We start from the raw sequence: 22,970 nt of genomic DNA on the forward strand, positions 1-22,970 counted from the left end.
GAGGAATCTGCTCCTCTGAACCCCCGCCAGCTTGTTAGTGGCATCATCCAAGCTTGCAGTTAACTAATTTCCCTTGACTGCATCAGGACAAAACTATGCTGAGCAATCTGGACTGTATCACCAAAGGGAGCTGGGCTCAGCTGTCCATGTGAGGGAACAGTACACACCGGGCGGCTGTGCCAAAGAGGCCCGTGGGCTGTGCATGCTCACCATGCCACCCAGCACTCCTCCAGGGGGGACACCAAGAGTGCCCTGGTTGCAGAGCTGTTCCCAGGCTCCCAGCAGCTCTCCATCTGGAAAACTTTCCATTTCTGCGTTTTAATGTATATCCCCTATATTTCTACTTTGTGAAACAGTGATGTGAGATGGCCAAGTCCATTTACAATAAAGATCTGGTCACCTCCACTCCTAAGATACAATGGCTTCCTTCAGTTCTCCTTCATCTCTACTTAAACAATTAGATATCAATGGTCTTACAGAAAAGGATGCAATGCACATCACCATTGCCTGCATGCATACTAAGTCATTTCATCTGTGTCTGACTCTATGTGACCCCATGGACTGTAGCCCTCCAGGCTCCTCTGCCCATGGGATTCTCCAGGTAAGAATACTGGAGTGGGTTGCTATGCCCTCCTCCAGAGGATCTTCCCAACCCAGAGATCGAACCTGCATTTTCTGTGATTCCTGCATTGCAGGCAGATCCTTTACCGCTGAGCCACTGAATAAGCCCACATAATTGTTAGCCAGATGCAATAATGTTCTGCCATTTGCTCTGGCTCCCTCCCATGACTAGGTGTGAACTCTAGGGAGGCACTCAGCCACCTCCCTCTTTCCTCAAACTTTTTAGTCTTTCCTACAAGTTTCTGGAAAATGGAAGCGGTCTCTTAGCAAGTTGGGAGAGAGCCAAGGCAGCCCTAGAGACAGTCCAGCCAGCCCACTAATCACATGGTGAAAAGATGGACAAAGAACTTTCACTCTTTAAAGAGCTTAGAATATGCCACACAGACTCAAGATATCAGTCGCAGTCAGTTTCCTCCTTCCTTTCGCCTGCCTGGTTGGCACAAGGGTAGATCATAGAGCTAAAGCAACTGGGGCAAACAGGGTGGGTTCAAATCCGGGCTCAGATACACACTAGCTACGTGATCTTGGCTGAAGCATCTCTGCTCTTTTAGAGTCAGTGTTCATATTAGGGGAATGGGGATTGTTAACAACATCTCTCATGAGCTTACTGTGAGGATGAAATGAGATGGTTCAGTGAAGAGTCAACACAGAACCTTCATGTAAGAAAGAGAAAGAAAGTGTGTGGGTTCATGAGACCAAGAAAGAAAGAAAATATATATGTGACTGTGCTGTGTGCTTCATAGAAGACTGACATAGACTATACAGGAGGTGGTACTTGCTAAGTAGGAACGAGGTGGGGCAATGACCATGACCTACTCTTGGAAACAGGGCTCACATACCCCTGGCCTCCCCAGAGCACAGACACTGTATTTGCTGGAAAGAAGTCCTGCTCCGCTACGCACACGTGACTCTAAACACTTGAGGCAGAAACCACCACACTGTGCAGCTGCACGCTGCCTCACTCCTCGCTAAACTCTGAACCCTCCCAGTAACCTGGGTCTTTGGCAGACAGGGAGCCAAGACAGTGCCGGTGGCCTACTGCCAAATCCCCTCGTAGGAAGGTATCCGCCATGAAATCCTTTGTTCGTTTCCCTCCTGAATATTAACTAAGCATCTGCCATGTGTCACAGATATCAAACACTGGCTAAATTTGCCCGTGATCATCATTATGGAATAATCACGGAAACAATTCCTCTTACTTCTATCAGTAAAAGAATGTGCTCAATAATATATGCTTTTCCTTTTCACAATAAAAAGTACTTATCTGTGATGCTGTCATAAGTAAGTGTTAATTGCTGTCGTGTCTGACTCTTTGCGACCCCATGGACTATAGCCTGCCAGGCTTCTCTGTCCATGGGATTCTCCAGGCAAGAATACTGGAATGGGTTGCCATTCCCTTATCCAGGGGATCTTCCTGACCCAGGAATTGAACCGAGATCTCCTGCACCATAGGCAGATTCTTTACCATCTGAGCTACCAGGGAAGTGCCCATGGTCCACCCAAAAAAAAGGCGGGGTGGGGGGGAGGGTTGCTCAAAAGAAACCCATGTTATTCTTCGTATGTTAGGCTATATCTCACTATTCTCTCTTCAGGCCAACCACCAAACTCTATACTCTGACAGCACGGGATATGTCACCATCTGTCTTTTCTTTCCTTTTTACTAATCTCTGGAAGTACTCCCAAATCTCTCATTTTAAGGACACAGCAAAGTCCTCAATGGGAGATTTAATGATGATCTAAAAGAGGAAAGACAAGCTTCATTCAATGAATGGCCAGAACTTTGGGGAGAAGAAAACAAGAATAAATGGGTTGGGTTCACCAGCTAAGATTCATGTAAGCTTTAGCATTGATGTAGAATCGTGTCACATGCTGGCTTGTGTAAATTTCAGCCCAGAGACTGGAGAGCAAAGGGCAGGTGACTGTGGGCTCTGCATGATACTGGGGATTCAGAACCCTGCTTAACGTTGGAAGCTGGAGGTGATCAATGAAACCAATGCATCTCTCAGGCCTAACAGAACAAGATGATCAGCTGCCTATAAAAGAGACTGAGGAAAGACCTCATGAAGAAGGGAGAGACTTTAGGAAACATGTGGACATGTCACCCTGCAGCTCAGACTTCTTCCATGTCTTCAGGGGATGTACTAGTTCCTGTACCTGGCTGAACACACAGAATGATCTGGACCGACTCTCTCAATCCCGTACCATTCTTTCCCGCATCAGCCCCACTCACCCGTTCTCTCTGCTTCCCACATTCACCCCCGAGTCCACTACATCCAGTCACTGAACTCCTTTTGGTCAAGCCAGCCAGGTCTATACTTCCTGGGGGTGGGACAGGATTTATTACAATCTGAAAACAGCACTTTCCTCCTCAGTTGTTTGTTATTTTTCCTGCCCCACCTCACTGCATACCCCTGGTTAATGCCTATCTGTCTTAAAGTGTTCACTTCATCATTGCTTATTCCAAGAAGCGACCACTGAGTCCCTAGCTGGCTGCATGTCCCAGCTTGGTGCTCTCTTAGCCTCCCCACTTCCCTGCCCCTCTCTGAGACTGCTCTGTGGACCCTTGACTGTGAGCACCTTCTTCCTGGTTGCATCCATACCCAACACATACAAACCCAAAACCTTGAAGTTCATGTGGGAAGAAAACCTGTCTTCCTTAACTACCAAAGCAGCTCCAGTACCTAACTCATAACTCTCAATAGCATTTGTTGAATAAATAAACAACCAGAACAAAGAAATGAAAGGCAAAATTAAAGATTACTGATGGAAAAGATTAGAGACAAAGCCTAAAGAAGAAAAAAGGTTGACGCAAGACAAAGAAATAAATAAAATAATATGATGAGAATCTCTAGTCTCTTCAAAAACCAGATGATAAAATGCAAAGGAAGTAAATTGGTACATTTTAGAGAATGCTAAGTGGCACAAAACAAAAAACAAAAAGCATAGAGTTAAAATACTGGCATGATTATACAATGAAAGAAAGTGATGCAGAACTGCTGGAACTCCATTAAATACTTTTATGGCTTTATTGATGCACTTTTGATTAAATAGCCTTTAGAATGAAAATGTGTAGAGATTATGTAATGAAGCAGATGAACCCACAATATTTTCACCAACACAAGGCATCCCAGGGATCTTTTGCATTACAAAAGCTTCTTGTGTAATTTGAAACACAACTGGACATAATTAGCAATACAGAACAAATGAGCACCAAAAGAAAATACCATCCTTATTCTTTTAATACGGAATCGATTACTTTAAAAAGCAAATCCACAGCAGGCAAAGCACTGGACAAACAGCTCTGAAGAAAATTCTGCAAATTAAAACCAGGGCACCAGAAAGTTCTGGGTTGAACTAACAAATAACGCTCTTCTCTATTCAACTCTGCACAAACCCGGCCTACAGGAGGGATTTAAATTGATTTAACAATATCAGCCCAGTTAATACTGTGTTCATTTAATGCATGGCTTAGGCTTCTGTAAAATCATTTTTCAAATTTCAGCATGGAGCAGAATTAGCACTCTCATTTTTATGATAATATTGTTAATTTAATGCATGGCTTGGAGTTAGACTTCAAAGTGAATCAGAAAAATATGGCTTTTCTCTTGTCAGAAACATCTCTCTTCATGCACCAGTGGTTTGACCTTAAATTTTAACTTCAACTGCACAAAATCACTCTCATATTTCAAAATTTTTTTCATAATTTAATCATTTAGTTCATTGATCTTAGATAGATTTTGCAATATCCTGCTCAAGAAAACTAAAACAAGTTTTAGCATTATCTTTTCATTTTTATTCTCTGGAAAGATCTGGAAAGAAATTTCCAGTATAACATAAAAGATACATTTAGCTATGAAGGTAATACAAACATGCAAACGTGTAAAAATGGCTGGAATGGGCAAGGAAAATCTTTCCCACTGTTGAAATTCCCTTCCTCCCTTCCCCATTATGGCACTGAAAATCAAATGGCAAGGATGAATAAAAACTGTACAAACAAAATGTCTACAAAGTACAAGAGCTTCCAACATTATTAAGATTGTATTTTTTACTTTCTATCCAGAGGTTCATGACATTGTATAGGAGGCAGGGATCAAGACCATCCCCAAGGAAAAGAAAGGCAAAAAGGCAAATGGTTGTCTGAGGAGGCCTTACAAATAGCTGTAAATAGAAGAGAAGTGAAAAGCAAAGGAGAAAAGGAAAGATATACCCATTTGAATGCAGAGTTCCAAAGAATAGCAAGGAGAGATAAGAAAGCCTTCCTCAGCGATTAATGCAAAGAAATAGAGGAAAACAACAGAATGGGAAAGTTTAGAGATCTCGTCAAGAAAATAAGAGATACCAACGGCACATTTCATGCAAAGATGGGCAAAATAAAGGACAGAAATGGTATGGACCTAACAGAAGCAGAAGATATTAAGAAGAGGTGGCAAAAATACACAGAAGAACTGTACAAAAAAGACCTTCATGACCCCGATAATCACGATGGTGTGATCACCAACCTAGAGCCAGACATCCTGGAATGTGAAGTCAAGTGGGCCTTAGGAAGCATCACTGCGAACAAAGCTAGTGAAAGTGATGGAATTCCAGTTGAGCTATTTCAAATTCTGAAAGATGATGCTGTGAAAGTGCTGCACTCAATATGCCAGCAAATTTGGAAAACTCAGCAGCGGCCACAGGACTGGAAAAGGTCAGTTTTCACTCCAATCCCAAAGAAAGGCAATGCCAAAGAATGCTCAAACTACAGCACAACTGCATTCACCTCACACGCTAGTAAAGTAATGCTCAAAATTCCCCAAGCCAGGCTTCAACAGTACATGAACCGTGAACTTCCAGATGTTTCAAGCTGGATTTAGAAAAGGCAGAGGAACCAGAGATCAAATTGCCAACATCCGTTGGATCACTGAAAAAACAAGAGAGTTCCAGAAAAATATCTACTTCTGCTTTATTGACTATGCCAAAGCCTTTGACTGTGTGGATCACAACAAACTGTGGCAAATTCTTCAAGAGATGGGAAAAGAGGACCACCTGACCTGCCTCTTGAGAAACCTGTATGCAGGTCAGGAAGCAACAGTTAGAACTGGACATGGAACAACAGACTAGTTCCAAATAGGAAAAGGAGTACGTCAAGGCTGTATATTGTCACCCTGCTTATTTAACTTATATTCAGAGTACATCATGGGAAATGCTGGGCTGGATGAAGCACAAACTGGAATCAAGATTGCCAGGAGAACTATCAATAACCTCAGATATGTAGATGACACCACCCTTGTGGCAGAAAGCAAAGAAGACTTAAACAGCCTCTTGATTAAAGTGAATGAGCAGAGTGAAAAAGTTGGCTCAAAGCTCAACATTCAGAAAACTAAGATCATGGCATCCGGTCCCATCACTTCATGGCAAATAGGTAGGGAAACAGTGGAAACAGTGACAGACTTTATTTTCTTGGGCTCCAAAATCACTGCAGATGGTGACTGCAGCCATTAAGACGCTTGCTCCTTGGAAGAAAAGTTATGACCAACCTAGACAGCATATTAAAAAAACAGAGACATTACTTTGCCAACAGAGGTCCATCTAGTCAAAGCTATGGTTTTTCCAGAGTCATGTATGGATGTGAGAGTTGGACCATAAAGAAGGCTGAATACCGAAGAATTGATGCTTTTGAAGTGTGGTGTTGGAGAAGACTCTTGGGAGTCCCTTGGACTACAAGGAGATCCAACCAGTCCATCCTAAAGGAAATCAGTCCTGAATATTCATTGGAAGGACTGATGCTGAAGCTGAAGCTCCAGTACTTTGGCCACCTGATGCGAAGAACTGACTCATTGGAAAAGACCCTGATGCTTGGAAAGACTAAAGGCAGGAGGAGAAGGGGACGACAGAGGATGAGATGGTTGGATGGCATCACCGACTCAGTGAACTTGAGTTTGAGTAAACCTTGGGAGTTGGTGATGGACAGGGAGGCCTGGTGTGCTGCAGTCCATGGGGCGCAAAGAGTCAGACACAACTGATCAAATGAACTGAACTGAACTGAAAATACTGAAACATCTTTTCAAACATCTACCCACAAGCAAGAGAAAACTGACAGTGTAATGAAGGGTGAAATAATAATGTCCTCTCCTGTAAATGGAATCCAGTCAACAAGAACAATGCACTCAAACAGGCAGGGCATCCTGGTGGAGTTTCAAATATCCCAGCCCCCTATACTCATTAGAGCCTGCAATGGGATCTTCCTCTAGACAGCCAAGTGACCACTTTAGACAAAGGAAAAACATTCAACATACCACTAGAGAAATTCTGCCACTGTAAAAATTGGAAAAGGAGATGGGGAAAAACCACCACAAAATTTGTCAAGGTAAAACTGGTGAAACACATTTAGGGTTGGAAGAGGTGATTTAAGGACATGCAAATGAAGACTTGCCAATTGCAAATATAGTGATTAGGACCCTCAAAAATACTGTTGTTATGGACTGAATGTTTGTGTCCTCCACTTAATTCATATGTTGAAGCCCTTAATCCACAGTGTGATGGTATTTGTCGATGGGGCCGGTGGGAGATGGTATTACGGCCATATATACCATATAATTACAGTTAGATGAGGTCAGGAAGGTAGGACTCTTGTGCCCTGATGAGATGAGACATGAGAGAGCTCGCTCTCTTTTTCTTTCTGCAGAAGCACAGGGAGAAAAGGCCATATGTGCAGACCAGAAAGTGGCTATGTGCAAGCAAGGAAGAGAATTTTCATCAGAAACTAAGTCCTGCCAGACCTTGATTTTAAACTTTCTAGCCTCTGTAACTAGGAGAAAATAAATTAATGTTGTTGAAGCCACTCAGTATTTGGTATTTAGTTATGTGAGATGAAGCTGACAATACAGTTTCAAAGTATGTAAATATTATACCCTACTTGGTGGACATTCTGATAATTCCTAACTCTGTGCAGACCATCCTTCAGTGTAGCAATTTCACTTGCAGAGTTTATTCAACAGAAGCATATCCAGTCTTACAAAAATACATGCACAAGTCCATGGATTGTAGCACTCTTATGTAGAAAAGAGATTAGTAACTGTATAGTGTCCAGCAAAGGGGGCAGGTTAAAAAATTAAGAGGATGGGATTCTCTGTTCTGCAGATACACTTGATACAATACGAGTATAGAAGCAAGTTGCTGCATATTCTGTAAATTAGGATTCTATTTTTGTGGGAAAAATATATGTTCATATATATAGAAAAAATTGGAAGAATATGTGCCAAAGGAAACGGAATGGGAACATTACAGAGTTGTTTAAAATTTTTATATATGTTGCCTACATTAAAAGCAATCAGTATGTTAAGAGTTACTACTAATTAGTGGCTCCTTTTATGACCTCAGGCTTTTAAAATAAGTTTGAACATATTTGATCCATCCCCTTATCCATTAAGGGAACAGGGTTCATGATTTTACTATAGAGTCTTCAAATAAAAAAATGTTCAGAGAATCCTTATAGATGTCAAAATAATTATGTAAATAGTCTTGAGGCTGATTATTTATGTTGAAAACTAATAAACAGATGTACAGTGAGGGTTAATGGGCCCTCTAATGGGTTTCTTTATATAAAGCAACCAATTTGAGGTAAAAAAAAATAATTTTTTTCCTTAACTGTTCTAAAATAACTGGCATGTCTACTTTTAATTATCTTAATCACCCTCTCTTCGTTATTGAGCTGACACTGTTTGTATATCTTAATGAACTTACAGAGATTATTTCAATCGATTGGTTTTGTTAACAGAACAATAAATCCTGACTGATAAAGGATTCACAATGTAATTAGTTAGCTCTTCTTATTAGGCAAATTTCTGATACTTCTGTAATGAGTAATTAAAGATTAATAAGAAAGATAGTCTCAAATTAGCTGCTTCTTATCTGTAAATGCTTCAGGAAGTGTGAGGATCAGGCCACGTTTGCATATTCACAATGAGACTGGTAACGAAAGAAACTTGATTTGGAACCCCAAAGTTCTATCTAAAAAATCTTCAAAGAGCTATGCCTGAGGCCATACAGTTTCACAGTAAGATGGCTGAGTGGTTCAACAACATTGTTTTCATTTCTGCTCGGGAAAGAGGATGTGGGGAACCTGGACAGTTTCTGAGTCCTCACTGTGTCATCTCCTGGAACCTCTATCTCCGTGCCAAGCAATACAGAACTGGGGTGAAGACCCAATAACATCATCTACGTGGGGACACTTGGCAGTGGTACGCTATGGAAAGAAAATGCTGGTATAACTCATTCAACAAGGATTTAAACTACTATTTGCCAGGTGCTGTCCTAGGCACTAGGGACAGTTCAATGAATAAATAAGACTAACCTCTGGTCCCATGGAATTTATTATTCTCTTTCTTTCCCTTTTGCTTTTTAGGGCTTTTTAAAATCTGAAGCTATTAAATCACGGTGCCCTGTTGTTGTGCCTTTCTGCTCCAAGTCTCATCAGAAGCAGGCAGGACACTAATCAAGCAATCCCTTCTGTAAGCCCAGAGTCACTTCAACACTCGTGCCCTCTGGCCAGCAAATAAAAGTCGATGTCATGCCCATGCAGAAGACGGCCCAGAAATAGGGTTCCATGATGACACACCCGGCTCAGGGGCCCAGATAAGCCATACAGACACAGCAATAGCACTCTAAGAGCATGTCCTGGCTGCTCACTCTTCAAATAGCAGCCCTTCTTTAATACCCTACCACTGGCTTCCTGTGCACCAGTTCAGGTTATGTTGGCAGGGACCCTGTGGACAATGAGATTGCACCTGCCACAGCTGCAGGTTGAGGTGCAGACTCAAGTGGTTTATCCCAAGACATGCCATTGTGTGTGGCAAAATTAGTACTCAAAACAGAGTCCCAACTTTGAAGCCAAGCTCTGTCCCCCTCACCACACTGCCTCCACTGCCTGCTGCATCCACTCCATGTCCCAGACAGAGGTGATTCAGCAAAGCACAGGTAACCACCACGCAGAAGCACCTAGCTAAGTATTCAAGTAAAAGAATTCGGCTCATGTGGCTATCATCTTTGGAAAAGAGTAGGAGAGAAATAAGGAGCGTATTTATATGCTCCTTAAAAAGACTCGTATCAGAGAATTGAAGAGAAGAGGAAAAAGAACTAGAGATGGACTCCTGAATCAGTACTCCTGCCCAGGCAGCATGTTCCTAACTGGGCTTGCTTCATAGATCTCCCACTTTTCAGCTCTGTGACCTCTACCAAGATACGGACACTCTCAATCCCTGCAACTTCACCTGAGAAAACGTCAAAACCACCCCCTACTCCTAGAGCTCCTGTGAGGAATGAGGATAATGCAAATATGAAACATATGCAAATGGCACACAGTAGGTACTTAATAAGTACCACTTTTGTTTCTGAAGCTAAGATAGAGTACTCTCTGAACCATACCCTGCTCTCTGCATTTTAAATATCTTATCATCATGATTGCTATCATTGTCATCACACAAACCTAGCTTAAAATTAATTTCCACATAAGAAAATCTAGTAGTTTAAGGAAAATCTCACTAAGTCTAATTCCCCAAGGTTCTAAAAGGTTTGGTTCCCAAATCTGCTGCTTCTCTTCCAGGTGACAGTGCCTGAGTGCCAGGTGAGAAAAAATGTGCCCAACTGCTTTCCCAACCCCAAAACCCCTCCAATATCATGATTCAGTGAACTCACGTGGGACTAATGGGCCCTTGTCCTAGGGCATCTAATGTTGTGTATACAAAAGCAATAAGAATGTTAACTGCTTGCTGCTAAAAGATCAAGTGAACTCAAAGTGCAAAGAAAGCACAAAACAGCTGCACTCACAGCAATTATGTTGAAGAAGTCGTCATCCCCCAGCGTATCCAAAATAGACGAGACTGTTTGCTTTGCAATCGTCATACGGAGCCCTTTCATGCTGCCACTGACATCCACTAAAATGACCACGTCTTTTGGAGAAGTCGCTGCCTGGATGTACCTACGTCCGAGGAAGATTAAGCAAAAATGAATTCTGAACGTCTCTGCAAATTTTCTCTTTTAAAAAATAACTAAGACGTTTCACCATTTCCTACCATTTTCGGTTCCTGCAGTCAAAGGCAATAACTCCATTCTCATCTGGTTCCCATTTAATCCCTAGAAGAAAAATGGAGTTATGAGAAACCCAGAAACTTCAAATATTTATTCATAGCATTTCAAGGCTGTTCTGCTCTGCTGATTGAATGAACAGGGTGAAAAATCACATGCAAAGACCAACCCTGGGGCTCATCACATGCTCCATCACCAACTCTGGGAAGGTGCTTTAGGGCTGGAACGCCATAGCAAACACAGCCTTAGCTCAGCTGCTCCAGGATCTGCTAGAGAGTGGTGACATCTTTAGTAACCCGCTGTCCATCAAGAAAGGACATGACTGCAGCTCCTTCCTAAGGCTAGTTAAAGTTTGCCAAGGCCATTTCTCACTGTTCTCCAAGTGGCTGGACCTGGATGCATCATTTGTAGATCTCTGGGCAGAGTCATGCCCTATTCCTGGACTCAGATAGGTAATGTTTAGAGCATGGCGGGGGTGGGGGCATTAGAAAGTATTCAGTAGGTTTCCATCTCAGAATATACACAGTCTGCTCTCTTGTCAGCCCTGTTTTGGCTTGGCCTTCTACACTGAAATGAAATAAAATGGCCCTAATTACGCTGCATAATAAAAGTTGAATTTCAGTCTTTGAAGCCTGGGGGGTTTTCCCCTTACATAAAATGGGATCCAACATCTTTAGCCTTGTGGCTTGCAGACTGGTCAGGATACATCCAAACTTCACATTCTCTATTTAAAACTTAGTTTTTAAGAATAAACTTTCACTTAAAAAGAAAAGTGTTTGCTGCCTAAAAGTAAGATAGAAAATCCTTGTTTTCAACCATCAGTGTTGCTCAGGGATGGAGGACTTAAAAAGGATTTTGCAGTTAAGAAAATAGTCACATAAAAATCATTTTCACAGGAGAAAGGCCTGAGATTGTAGTATTGAAGTTCTCCTTTCCAATTAATAAGTGCCAGTTCTCTGGACCACATTGGGCTGAGAATAGGTATGTGCTTAAGATAACACCACTAAATTATTTTAGAAATAACTATGAGATAGAAGTTTGTAAACCAAAGAGTCATTTTGTTCTGTTCTCCTTGTACCTACATCTCCCTCCCACAAATGGACCTAATTTAAAGATTCTCTGTAACAAATCAGAAAATAGAAGTAAGAGAAGCCACTGCCAATTGAAGGTTATTAGGTAATGGTGATAAAATAAAAGTGACATGATATTGTACACTAAAGGAGAAGAATATAGTTTATTTTAAAAACATCTGACACACTACATTTGTATAAAGCCAAGTATAGCTAGGTTGACAGTCTTGACACACAAAATGAAATTATATCCATAGTGAGGCTAAGTAATACTCCAATGTATAACTCCACCAAGAACTGGCTTGAGTCCAAATAAAGAGAATTATTTTTAATGTGTTGACCCATAGTAGACCTTCAGTGGACATTCCTTGAATTGAACTGTGGCCAGTGTTCTCAGATCATAACCCTATCTGCTCACCCTCCTCAGCCGCCCTTCCCCATCACAGCCTCATCACTGGACTCCGCTGGAGACGAAACATGCAAGTCCGTTCTCCTGCCCCAGCATTCAGGCCAGGGCCTAGGGAAAGTGATTAGTGACACTCTATATTCTCCTTTTGGACTGAGATCCCGCCCCTGAAAATGGGCTTGTAACTCCACACAGGCAATGCTGAAACTTGGTGCTTTTCAAAACTGCTCTAGGGAAGAATCGTCCCTTGCCTCTTCTTAGCTTCTGGCAGATCCCAGTAACACTTGGTGTTCCCTGACTTGTAGCTGCATCATTCCAATCTCTTCTTCTGTCTTCACATTGCTGTCTTTCCTCTGTGTTGGTGTGCCCTCCTCTCTCATAAGGACACTTGCCACATGGGATTTAATGCTTATCCAGTAGGATCACTTCCCAACTATATCAGATCTGCAAAGATCCTATTTCCATGAAAGGTAACAACTGAGGCTCCAGGGGCACATGAATTTAGAGGGACCCTATTTAACCCACTACATGTAAAACATGTAGGACATGTAAAATAAACGTGAGGAGTGGCCACAGAGCAAAGAAGATTACCCAAGGCAGAGAGAACCACGTCTGCCAAAGTCTGAGAAGAGCACGTAGAGTTCAAGGAGCCAAAGGAAGGCTGGGGTGGCTGTGCAGAGAGGTGTCCACACTGAGGGAAGAGCTGGGTGACGGTGGGGACCTGGAGGTATAGGCTTTTCCTAGTTAGGAAAGGAGATACACACAGAGGGGACGAAGACAGTACCTCCACACAGTTCTACACACAGCTGCCCTGATGTCACAACAAAGATAATACGTTGCCTCAAAATCAGGGCTAGATGGGCTCTGCAGGATGATCTTACTCACACTTGACCTTTTGGGCCCAAATCTTCATTTCATGGCAGGGACTCCAAGGCTCTCAAAGTTTAACAGATTTTCCTGAGATTTCCAGTCAGGACTACGACTTGATCTCCCAAAGTCCATGCCACCATTCTCTACCTTACACAGGCAGTGTAAGGCAGTTCCATGAAAATTTACTGGATGTTAGCAAGAGTTAAGTGAATAAAAGTAAAACTGGTTTCTATACCATGGGAGGAACATCTGAGGGTCTTTAATCTGCTTAAATTCATTTTCAACCTCTGCTGCTGGGACAGCAAGAGACAGCAGTTACCAAATTAATTTGAACATTGAGCTCTTCTGTTCCCAAGAATCTCAGAACAAAATGTTAGGAGACAAACTTCAGGAAACCCTGTCCCAGATGGTACTACCTCTCCTAGGATATTTCAACATTTTAGTATATTTTTTGTACACAGCAATATTTTGAAAATGTTCAAGTAATCAAATCCTCTTCAGAGAAATAATAGGTGGTTCATCTTACATCTTTGAGATCCAGGGAATTGTCATTTAACCAAGAAGCACCCCTAGGAACCACATAATTTCTGGAAGAGTCAATATGCCTATGAGATCCTACCCAGGCTGGCTGGGGCATGCATCTCAAGATAGAAGGAATGGTGCTGTTCAGCAGCAGATTTCACTGCCATGCAGCCTTCTCTCTGTGGTACTCCAGACTTCATGGCCAGCATCAGTGATGCCTAGCCTACCTTTCCCAGCTTTTATAGGACTATGTCCCTAGAACATTCAGTGTATATCCATAGGAGAAACTGAAAATAATGTTGAAACCTCTTCTGCAGATTCAATGCTCAAATCTGATTAAATGTGAAATATTGTGCAATATTCCAATATCCTATTGTTTCTCTCCCAAAGGTATTATAAACTAATATTGGAGGGAAATTAATTTTATCTAACACAACATAGTCTTCTTGCCACATGAAAATGAAGAGTGGGGCAAACAGGGCAGAGCCTAACTCAGGAATCCTCTGAAGGTGAGAAGGTTCAATAAATGCGTTCCCTGCTGGAGTAGGTTGGAACTGAGTTTCTCTCACTGGTAGCCAAAATCTCTGATGAATGCATTTCCCCACAAGAGGAAGCTTAATGGGGGCAGTGACTTTTCCCCCTTAGCTCACCATTTTATCCTCAGGGCTTCATATGGGGCTTAGGACAAAGCAAGAACTCAGGACACACTTTTGTAAGAATGAAAAAACATCCTTTCTGCCTAAGAGCAAGTACATTTGCCACTGATTCATTCTATTGTACCACTCTAAACAAAAGAAGCATCATAAAAAAAAAAAAAAAAGAGGATCCTAGAAAAAAAAACAAACAAAAAAACATGGATCCCTCATCTAACAATCATTTTACGTCCAGGAGACAAGAGGTATACTCTGTTCAATACCAGGCACAGAGTGAGCCCTGAGATGTATCAAGATAGTGAAGCCCTTTGGGGGACTATGACATATGTATTTACACAGAAAATATGCAGAAATTTTACAAAGTCAGAATTCTACCACAAATGTCATAAAAGAACTGTAAGCATTTCTGAGTCAACTATTCTGATTATGACTGATAAAAATTTTGTACACAGATTAATCTCTCTTAGGAACATGAATTTGAGCAAACTCTGGGAGACAGTGGAGAACAGAGGAGCCTGGCATCCTGCAGTCCATGAGGTCACGAAGAGTCGGACTCGACTTAGCGACTGAACAACATTAGATAAACCCTTTACAAGGATTTTTTTGTTGTTATGGACTGAATGTGTCCAGCAACATTCACAGGTTGAAGAATCCCTATGTTCTGATATTAAGAGATATCTGATATTAGGTTTGGATGAAGTCATGAGACTGGAGCCCCCATGATGGGATTAGGGTCCTTCCAGAAAGAGTAAGAAAAACTAGAGCTTCTTCTCTCTCCCAGGTTAGGACACAGGGAGAAGCAGCCATCTGTAAGCCAGAAAGAGGGGTCTCATCTAGAATCAAATCTTCATCTTGGTCTTCCCAGCCTCAAAAACAATGAGAAATAAATGTCTATTGTTTAAATCGTAAACACCTAGTCTGTGGTGTTTTGTTATGGCAGCCCAAGATGACTAATACATCTGTATTATCAAATTTCAAATTTGAAACTTTGGAATTCAGTTTGAAGACTTCCTGCTGGTGGAGACAATAGATAATCTGTGGTTTCTTCTTATTTACTCCACCTTCATTCAAATGCTGCGTTGTTCCGTTGTTCCTGTGGCTTCCTGATGGATCAGCCCCCCACCATGCTCTATTTTCACATCTGCATTAAATTTACTCGCTGTTGAGTGTATCAGAGCAGATTGCAATTTGGTGACACTGGAACTTTAATAGACCACTGTTTATTATAATGTTATCTTTAATAGGATGCTTATTGTTTAAATTTCTGTGAGCTCCAGGAGGAACCATGCATGCCCTGCTGAACACAGCTCTTGGGAAATGTTGACTAATCTGGCAAAGCAGGCACTCTGCAGGCAAGTCTCAGGGGACAGATGCTATGTGCATGACAAACAGCTCCTGCAGGCAGAGGCTGGCAATCTCAGAGCCTCAAAGTGAGAAGACATCAGGTGCCTAGTCTTACTTAATGAAAACATAAAAGACTCTACTTAATTGCTCCAAGATTATGCAGGGCATTTTTTTCCCTTCTTTTAGGTTGAGCTTGTTAATTTCTACAGCTGTGAGGCTGGCACAGTTGCAGCCTCGAGTCCTGTTTCACAACTTGTAAGCAAAATTAAAACTTCCTTTTTTAATTACAATTTAAACCTAGCCAGTATTACATTCCTATTGCAAAGCAGAGGCCTGAGAAGGCCACAGAAGGAACACTTGTTCCAAAGTCATGGTGGATTGTTTGAGGGTGCCCTTGGTGGCACTGACATCAGCAGTGCTTTGGCCATTTCAATCTCTTCCTCTCAGCCTTGGAGTGGGGAAACCTAAGCTCAAAATTGTCCATTTCTTACATTTTTCAGTTGGAATTTAACTCAGCTGACCATGGCTTTCTCCTTTCCCTGGTAATAACAACAACGATAACAGTAATAGAATAAAAGCAATCTCTTGTGCAGAAAGATTAAGTATGGTATGTTTCACACCCCAATTCCTCACTTTTGGTGGTGAGTCTATGAGCTACTCTATTGAGAAAGACGCTGAAATGACATGTAGGTCCTAATGTGGGTGTGCACACATATGCAGATGCCACACTGCATTCCTGTCCTGTACTCTGTCAACAGATTTCAAGTATTTGAATTTAATCTTTCATTTTCTCCTAAGGGAAGAGAAAAAAACTTTTAACTGTGAATCCTAAAGGAAAATACCACAGAATCAGTACCTTGAATTGTAATTCTCAATGCAGGGATACTCACCTGGATACTGCCTAAAAAAGCCCTTTGCACTTCCAAAGTACTGCCAAATGAGACTTGGGTCACGATCAAAGTTATCCACAAAAACTTTGTTTAGGGATTCGGACCAGTAAACTCCATTGACAATTGCTGGATCTGGAGAAAAACAGAGGTGGGAGAGAGAAAGAAGAGAAATGTTACAAACCAAAGTGAAACTGAACCCGGCTGGCATTTCATACAGCTGACAGATATCATCACGGGGGCTATCCGGCAGAAGATGTGAAGAAAGTTAGAGCTCCCCAAATGGTTAGCTCCTAGGAACTGCATACACTAGGGCTTCCCCATCCTGCTTAAGCCCACCAAACCACCCAGGAGCCTCTGTTTATAACTCCTTACTTGAAAGGCACATCCCTTTTTGGGTAACTTTGAATCTGGCTGAGCAAATACTTCCTTAGAAAGAAAGAGAGACCTTCTTAGCATACTGTTCTGCGTTTTGGCTCCTGAGTCAGAACTCAGCATTAAAAACAGGAAAAATGTGTTTTCTGTCACTGCAATCACTTAAGTCAACACAGTGCTGTTTCAGTGCTCTCCACCTCTAACATAAAAGTTTGTTTCAAAAATAAATAAACTGGAATTACACAACTAAATCTCTCTACTTCTTCTGTTCAGCAGATTACAAGCTCCGTAAGGGCAAGAATCATTTTGCTTTGGTAGCCTGCTGCACACCTTTGACCAGCACATGGCAGAAACGCCAGAAATGTTGGATGGATAAAGAAATGAATGGATGAATGAATAAAACAAAGGTTGTTCTCCAATTCCAGACAACTGTCTACTCTTCTGCCCTGGGAATCCATGAGTAAATCTCTTTTCCTCATCCTTAGCAGTCCAAAGATAACCCCTTGCCTTTTGTCCACAGATGAGAATTCAGAGTGAAGACAAAGACAGAAAATAAACAAATATTTCTGAATACTGGTCAAAGATCATCCTCTGATCCCACTGAGGATGCTCTTTAAATGGCCATTTTTCTTTAACCTTGGAAGATTCTATTTCAAAATAATGAAACACTCGGCAAAATTTTGTTATAAGAGAATAGATAATTGTCCACTCCCAGTATGATGAGGGTTAGGATGAGCAATTAAGCCAGTGTGCCACAACTACTGAGCCCATGCTTTAGAGCCTGTGTACCTCAACTACTGAGCCAACTCACCTAGAGCTATGCTTCACAGCAAGAGAAGCCCACACACAGCAATAAAGAGTAGCCTCAGCTCATCACAACTAGAGAAAGCCTGTGTGCAGTGAAAAAGACCCATAACGGCCAAAAAATACAATAAATAAATCTTAAAATAAAAAAAACACAAACATTGACAAAAATGGATTAATGGCCACAGGCATTCACAAAGCCATCAGTGGAGCCAGTCCATTCCCCTGGAGTCCAGCACCCTCACCAGAATCCCTGTGGGACTGTGAATCACAGCAACCCCACTGTGGCATCCTCATTTCAAAATCCTTCCATCAGTCCATCAGACAGACTCCATCAGTCCAGTCAAGTCACACAGCAAGCCAACAAGCAAAGCAACTTTAGAAATGCTTATATAAATTAGGTTCACTGCAAGAAAGCTCATTGTTGGTACTGGTGCTCACCACTCCTCCTCCCTAGCTGCCTGCCTTTGCCAGTTGATTCCCTCTAAGAGGTTGAGGATGAGACAGAGCTCAAGATATGAGTCTGACTCAGTGGACAGACATGGCACCTTGTCTCACTGTCTCACCTCCAGCCTATCTCATTCTTTCAGACCACTTACCAGATTAAACAGGCCATTGGGATTCTAACTTTCATCTCAAGGGTAAATACTCTAACTCTTGTAAACTATAATAAACCACATCCTAGACTAGGAGAGTGAAAACAATCAACTTTTTCCTGCAAAGAAATTTTGAGTAAGACTTTATCCTTATCATTTTGGAAAATGTGGTGCATTATTGTTCCTGTCCAAGCTTGACAATAATTATTGTGACACACTCCTTGCTGTGAAAGCCACTTAAATTAATCCACAAAGGTGCAAATACAATAATGACATTGAAAAATCCACAGTTCTTTGTCTCGTCCATCAATGACCTCAATTATAAAAACCTTCCACAAATTAGAAGCAAAAATTCCATTTCAGTAGCTCTCTGTGTTTCAACATGTTAAGGAGTTCACCATCTTTCAGTTAGACAATTTTTTCTTGAGCATGGTTTCTCTGGTGGTAGTAAAAGGCTTCCCGCATCTCCAGGTGGCCCTAGTAACCTAGTAAGATTGCTCCTCCCTCTGGGAACTGTGAGCACCTTCAGAAATGCAAAAAGAATTGTAGTATCTGAGGATCATTTCACCCACTTCATTTGAACACAACAACTTGCACTGAAATTATGCCTCTTTAAGAAAAGGGGGCTTTGGTTTTCCAAGGGTATGGTGAACAATGGGAGTAGAATCACTAAAAAAATATAGCCCAGTTAAAATAGAGGCTGTGTTACACATGTCTATATGATCAAATATTTGAAATAAGACTTCCTCGGGCTTGTAAAATAATCAGTGTATTGATTTCACAAGGCTGTTTAGCAAGTAATTTTAATAGAAGGGAAAATCTTGAACTGCTATCCATTGCTACAGTCATCTAAGAGATGGAGAAAAAAGGAAAACTGTGACATTATTAAATGGAGCTTTCATCTAAATATTTAGTTTTTTTTTAAAGACAAGTTAAAAATGATTTTCTCAATAGCACTAACTGACAGAAAGTGAAAGTGAAGTAGCTCAAAGGGTCAGTGCTACACATTGTACCCTGTGCACCCAGGTCCCCAGATCCTTCCACTGTCTACAGAGGAGGGGAACACTACATTGGGGTGCAGACCGGCAGCCTATTCAGATGTTCCCTCTCTGGGTGCTGAGCTGATTTGCTTTCTTATGGCCACCTGTAAAAGTGACAGCATCCTCCTAAGCAAGCAGCTTTACCTTTTCCTCTGTTTGTGCTTTGTTTCAAAATTTGTTAAAAGTTCACTTTGCTTCAGTTAGGGTTCTTCAGGAGTCTTAGATTAATCTGAATTTGGGACTTTACCTTCACCCCTAATCTATAGGGTTTAATGGACTGTATTAACTTCCTATGGCTGCTGAAAGAAATTACCAGAAATTGGGTTGGGGGTAGCAGCAGGGGCTTAAAATAACAGAAATCTACTCCAGAGGTTAAGACTCCAAAATCAAGGTGTCTGCAGGGTTGGTTCCTTCTGGAGGCTTGGGGGAGAATCTGTTCCCTGCCTCCATCCCAGCTCCTGGTGGTAGCCAGCAACCCTTGACATTTCTTGCCTTATAAACGCTTCACTCCAATTTCTGCCTCCATCTTCACTTGGCCTCTGCAGGTCTGTTTCTGTGTCAAATCTCTTTTTTCTTTAAGAAAACCAGTCACTGGATTTGGGGTCCACCCTAAAATTCAAGATGATCTCATCTCAAAAGCTTTAGCTTAATTACATCTGCAAAGAACCTATTTCCAAATATGGTCACATTTGCAGGATGTACCAGAGGTTAGGACTTGAACATAGAGGCCACCTTTAAAGGCCACTATTCAATCCACTGCATGTACTCATACTCTCTTAATTCTCCTATACAAATACCCATATTCCATGGTTGTTAATGTACAGTTTTTCACATCTGAGTTTGATATGCGCAGTCCTTTTTCCTAGTGAAGGATGTTTAAAGGCTTTCTGCTTTTTCCTCTTTATGGGAACAATTCAGATTTTCATGTCTGCATTATAATTTTATGAGCTTACAATTCTTCCTGACCTCTTTCAATGGGTCCTACCTGTAGTGCACCAAACTAGATTCAAATCATTTCCCTTAATGTTTAGTGTTGTGTCACTGCCCAGGTTCTTTGCTCAATACAGTGAATTCCACATAACATGTTCATTTTCTCCAATGTTCCTGTCCATTCTGCATCAATTTATGATTCAAACTGATCAATATCAACTCCAGGAACAGCAGTTCTTCCTCTTGTTTCCTCTACTTTCTGAGAGATTAAAATGCCAGTCAAAAATTTATCAGATGTTCAGCTTTTAGTAAAACAGACTACTAGCAGATGTTTAGAGAGTAAGAGTCTCACACCACACTGATCAATTTGCAATTTGTATCTGAAAAGCATTCACACACCCCTGGTCTATCTTTATAATATATCATACAACCTATCAAAAATCATTATTTAGCTTCCTTTTTTATATCCCCTAAATAACTGCTCTCATAGGTGCTTTCCTCTCAAGCTTGCACATTGCTACATAGAGGTCACCTCATGTTGCAGATGGCTTTCTTTCTGCACACTCCCCTTACACACACACACACAAACACATTTCCTTTTGGTTCTAGTTCTGTAAATGAGTAGCCATTACATTTCAGTCCCAAGTTCCATCTTCCTGTGTCCTGAGACGATCAGCCTCAAGCAAATTCATGTATGTACGGCATTTAGCACAGCAACTGGCACATATAGCTGCTGCTGCTAAGTCTCTTCAGCCGTGTCCAACTCTGTGCGACCCCATAGACGGCAGCCCACCAGGCTCCCCCATCCCTGGGATTCTCCAGGCAGGAACACTGGAGTGGGTTGCCATTTCCTTCTCCAATGCAAGAAAGTGAAAATTGAAAGTGAAGTCGCTCAGTCATGTCTGACTCTTAGCGACCCCATGGACTGCAGCCTACCAGGCTCCTCCGTCCATGGGATTTTCCAGGCAAGAGTACTGGAGTGGGGTGCCATCGCCTTCTCCAGCACATACAGAACATTCCATAAATAGTGAGCATTATTTTCTCCATGTCTTAGCAGATAAATAAGGTTCTGAGATGACTCCCAACTTTCCTCCCTGTTCTCTGCACTGTGCCTCTGAGCAGTACTGCAGTACTGGTGCACTCACCAGCCTGGAACTCAGGCTCTGGACCTGGAATCCCAGGTTTAAGACCTCACTCAACACTTTTTAGCTAATGGCCTGGACCTGGGACTTAACTTCCCTGAGTCTCAGTGTCTTCATCTGTAGAAAGCAAATGAGAGCAGGCCTCCCTCAAGAAATCGGTGATACAAAGTGCTCAGCAGCAGGAGGGCTCCAAAACTGTCAGTGGGTACATCATCAGCTGCAGCTCTGTGGTGAGCCCCTGACACCCCACCCAGGTAGTCCAGCTATCCTAGGACCACCCAGGTAAGGGTCTACCTATGTATCTTCCTCCCTTCCTCAAATTACCAGGGCCAGGCACTCTTGATGACTCTTCCATTTGTTCATTTGATGAATATTTATTGAGCATTTACTATCTCAGGTAAAGCTAACATTTCAATCTGAGGAGGGGAGACAAGGAAAAAGATATAAGAATTCCAAATAGAAATTGGTGTGATGAAGAAAATTAAAAGGGATGGTAGACTTGAGAGTTACCTTATGTGATTAGTCAGGGGAAGAGGAGTTACTCAAATTGGGTGGTCAAAAATGATCTCTTCAAGAAGACACCTGAATGCTAAGAAGGAATCAGATCAAAACTTCCTTGGGAGCAAAAGCTCTCCAGGCAAAGGGAATAGCAAGTTCTAATGTTCAGAGCAAAGAAGAAGCCTGTGTCTTGGGGAGCAAAACAATAAAGCTAGGAGTGTGGTGGAGACTTGTGAGCAAAAACGAGAGTACAGGATGGGATGGGAGAGGTGGGCAGGCTGTGGTGAGGATTTCAGCAGCTCAGTAAAAGTTTTCTGCCAATTATACATTTTCTAACAGACATAATCGGTGCGCCACCAGTGCCAAAGCCCATCATGCTTTTATCTGTGGTTCCAAAATCAAATTTCTTTTCTTCTAAAAATCTATAGCCAGCATAGCCTTCTTCCTTTTTTCCAGGACACACCCTTCCAGCAATCAGGATCTTTATGGATGCCTTACTATTTGAGTTTCCTCTCCAGACCTCAGAGTTACCTGATACTCCCTCCATCCTTTTTTTCAGTATCATTTATTCTACAGCGAATCAGCAGTAGTGTGAAACTTGCCACTTTCTACCACAAAATACGGGTCCATTTCTAGAGAATCTGAGCATACATGAACAGTTAGAATTACAAACTACTGTTACCCAAAAGCCATTGTTAAAAGGGAAGGGACTGAATTCATGTTCAACTGTGTTTCTAAAGTATGGCCCTTCTAAAGAAAGTATTTATTTCCTGCCTTGAACAAGCTGGAGGAAGGATTTGGGGCTTTCCAGAGGTCTTTGAAGGTGTGTGACTCCTGGATATGAAATTACGCCAGGACAGGAACTGCCAGGGGCACTGAATCCACACAGCTTTCCTTAGCTTTCCTTAGCACTGCATGTTGGACCAGATTCAAGAGGAGAATGGCTGGAGAGGTTTCATGTGTCCCATTTCAGCAAGCAAATGACACCTCTGGTTCATTCTAAATAGATAAGAGATTAAATAATGAATATTTTTGATGCTAATTATCAAGCACTTAATATGTACTGGAAAGTAGCCCTTAATGTGTGCTGAATTATAAAATAGTTTTATTAGTCAAACATTTACCTTTCCTCTAAAATTTAGATGTGTTA

At 41.7% G+C, this 22,970-nt stretch overlaps 1 protein-coding gene across 2 annotated transcripts in view; it reads right to left on the bottom strand.

Moving 5' to 3' along the window:
- Positions 1-22,970, bottom strand: part of CACNA2D3 (calcium voltage-gated channel auxiliary subunit alpha2delta 3) — an 871,068-nt gene that overhangs the window by 435,415 nt on the left and 412,683 nt on the right. For both annotated transcript variants that reach the window (XM_081524872.1, XM_081524871.1), the window contains 3 exons: positions 16,439-16,570; positions 10,671-10,731; positions 10,426-10,576 (listed from right to left, as the gene is read on the bottom strand). In XM_081524872.1, the coding sequence (XP_081380998.1) occupies positions 10,426-10,576; positions 10,671-10,731; positions 16,439-16,570 (344 nt within the window). The remainder of the gene's footprint in view (positions 1-10,425; positions 10,577-10,670; positions 10,732-16,438; positions 16,571-22,970) is intronic.

The sequence above is a fragment of the Giraffa tippelskirchi genome, chromosome 9 (assembly GCF_054371585.1).
Source record: "Giraffa tippelskirchi isolate mGirTip1 chromosome 9, T2T-mGirTip1v1.2.pri, whole genome shotgun sequence".
In the NCBI taxonomy this organism is placed as follows: domain Eukaryota; kingdom Metazoa; phylum Chordata; class Mammalia; order Artiodactyla; family Giraffidae; genus Giraffa; species Giraffa tippelskirchi.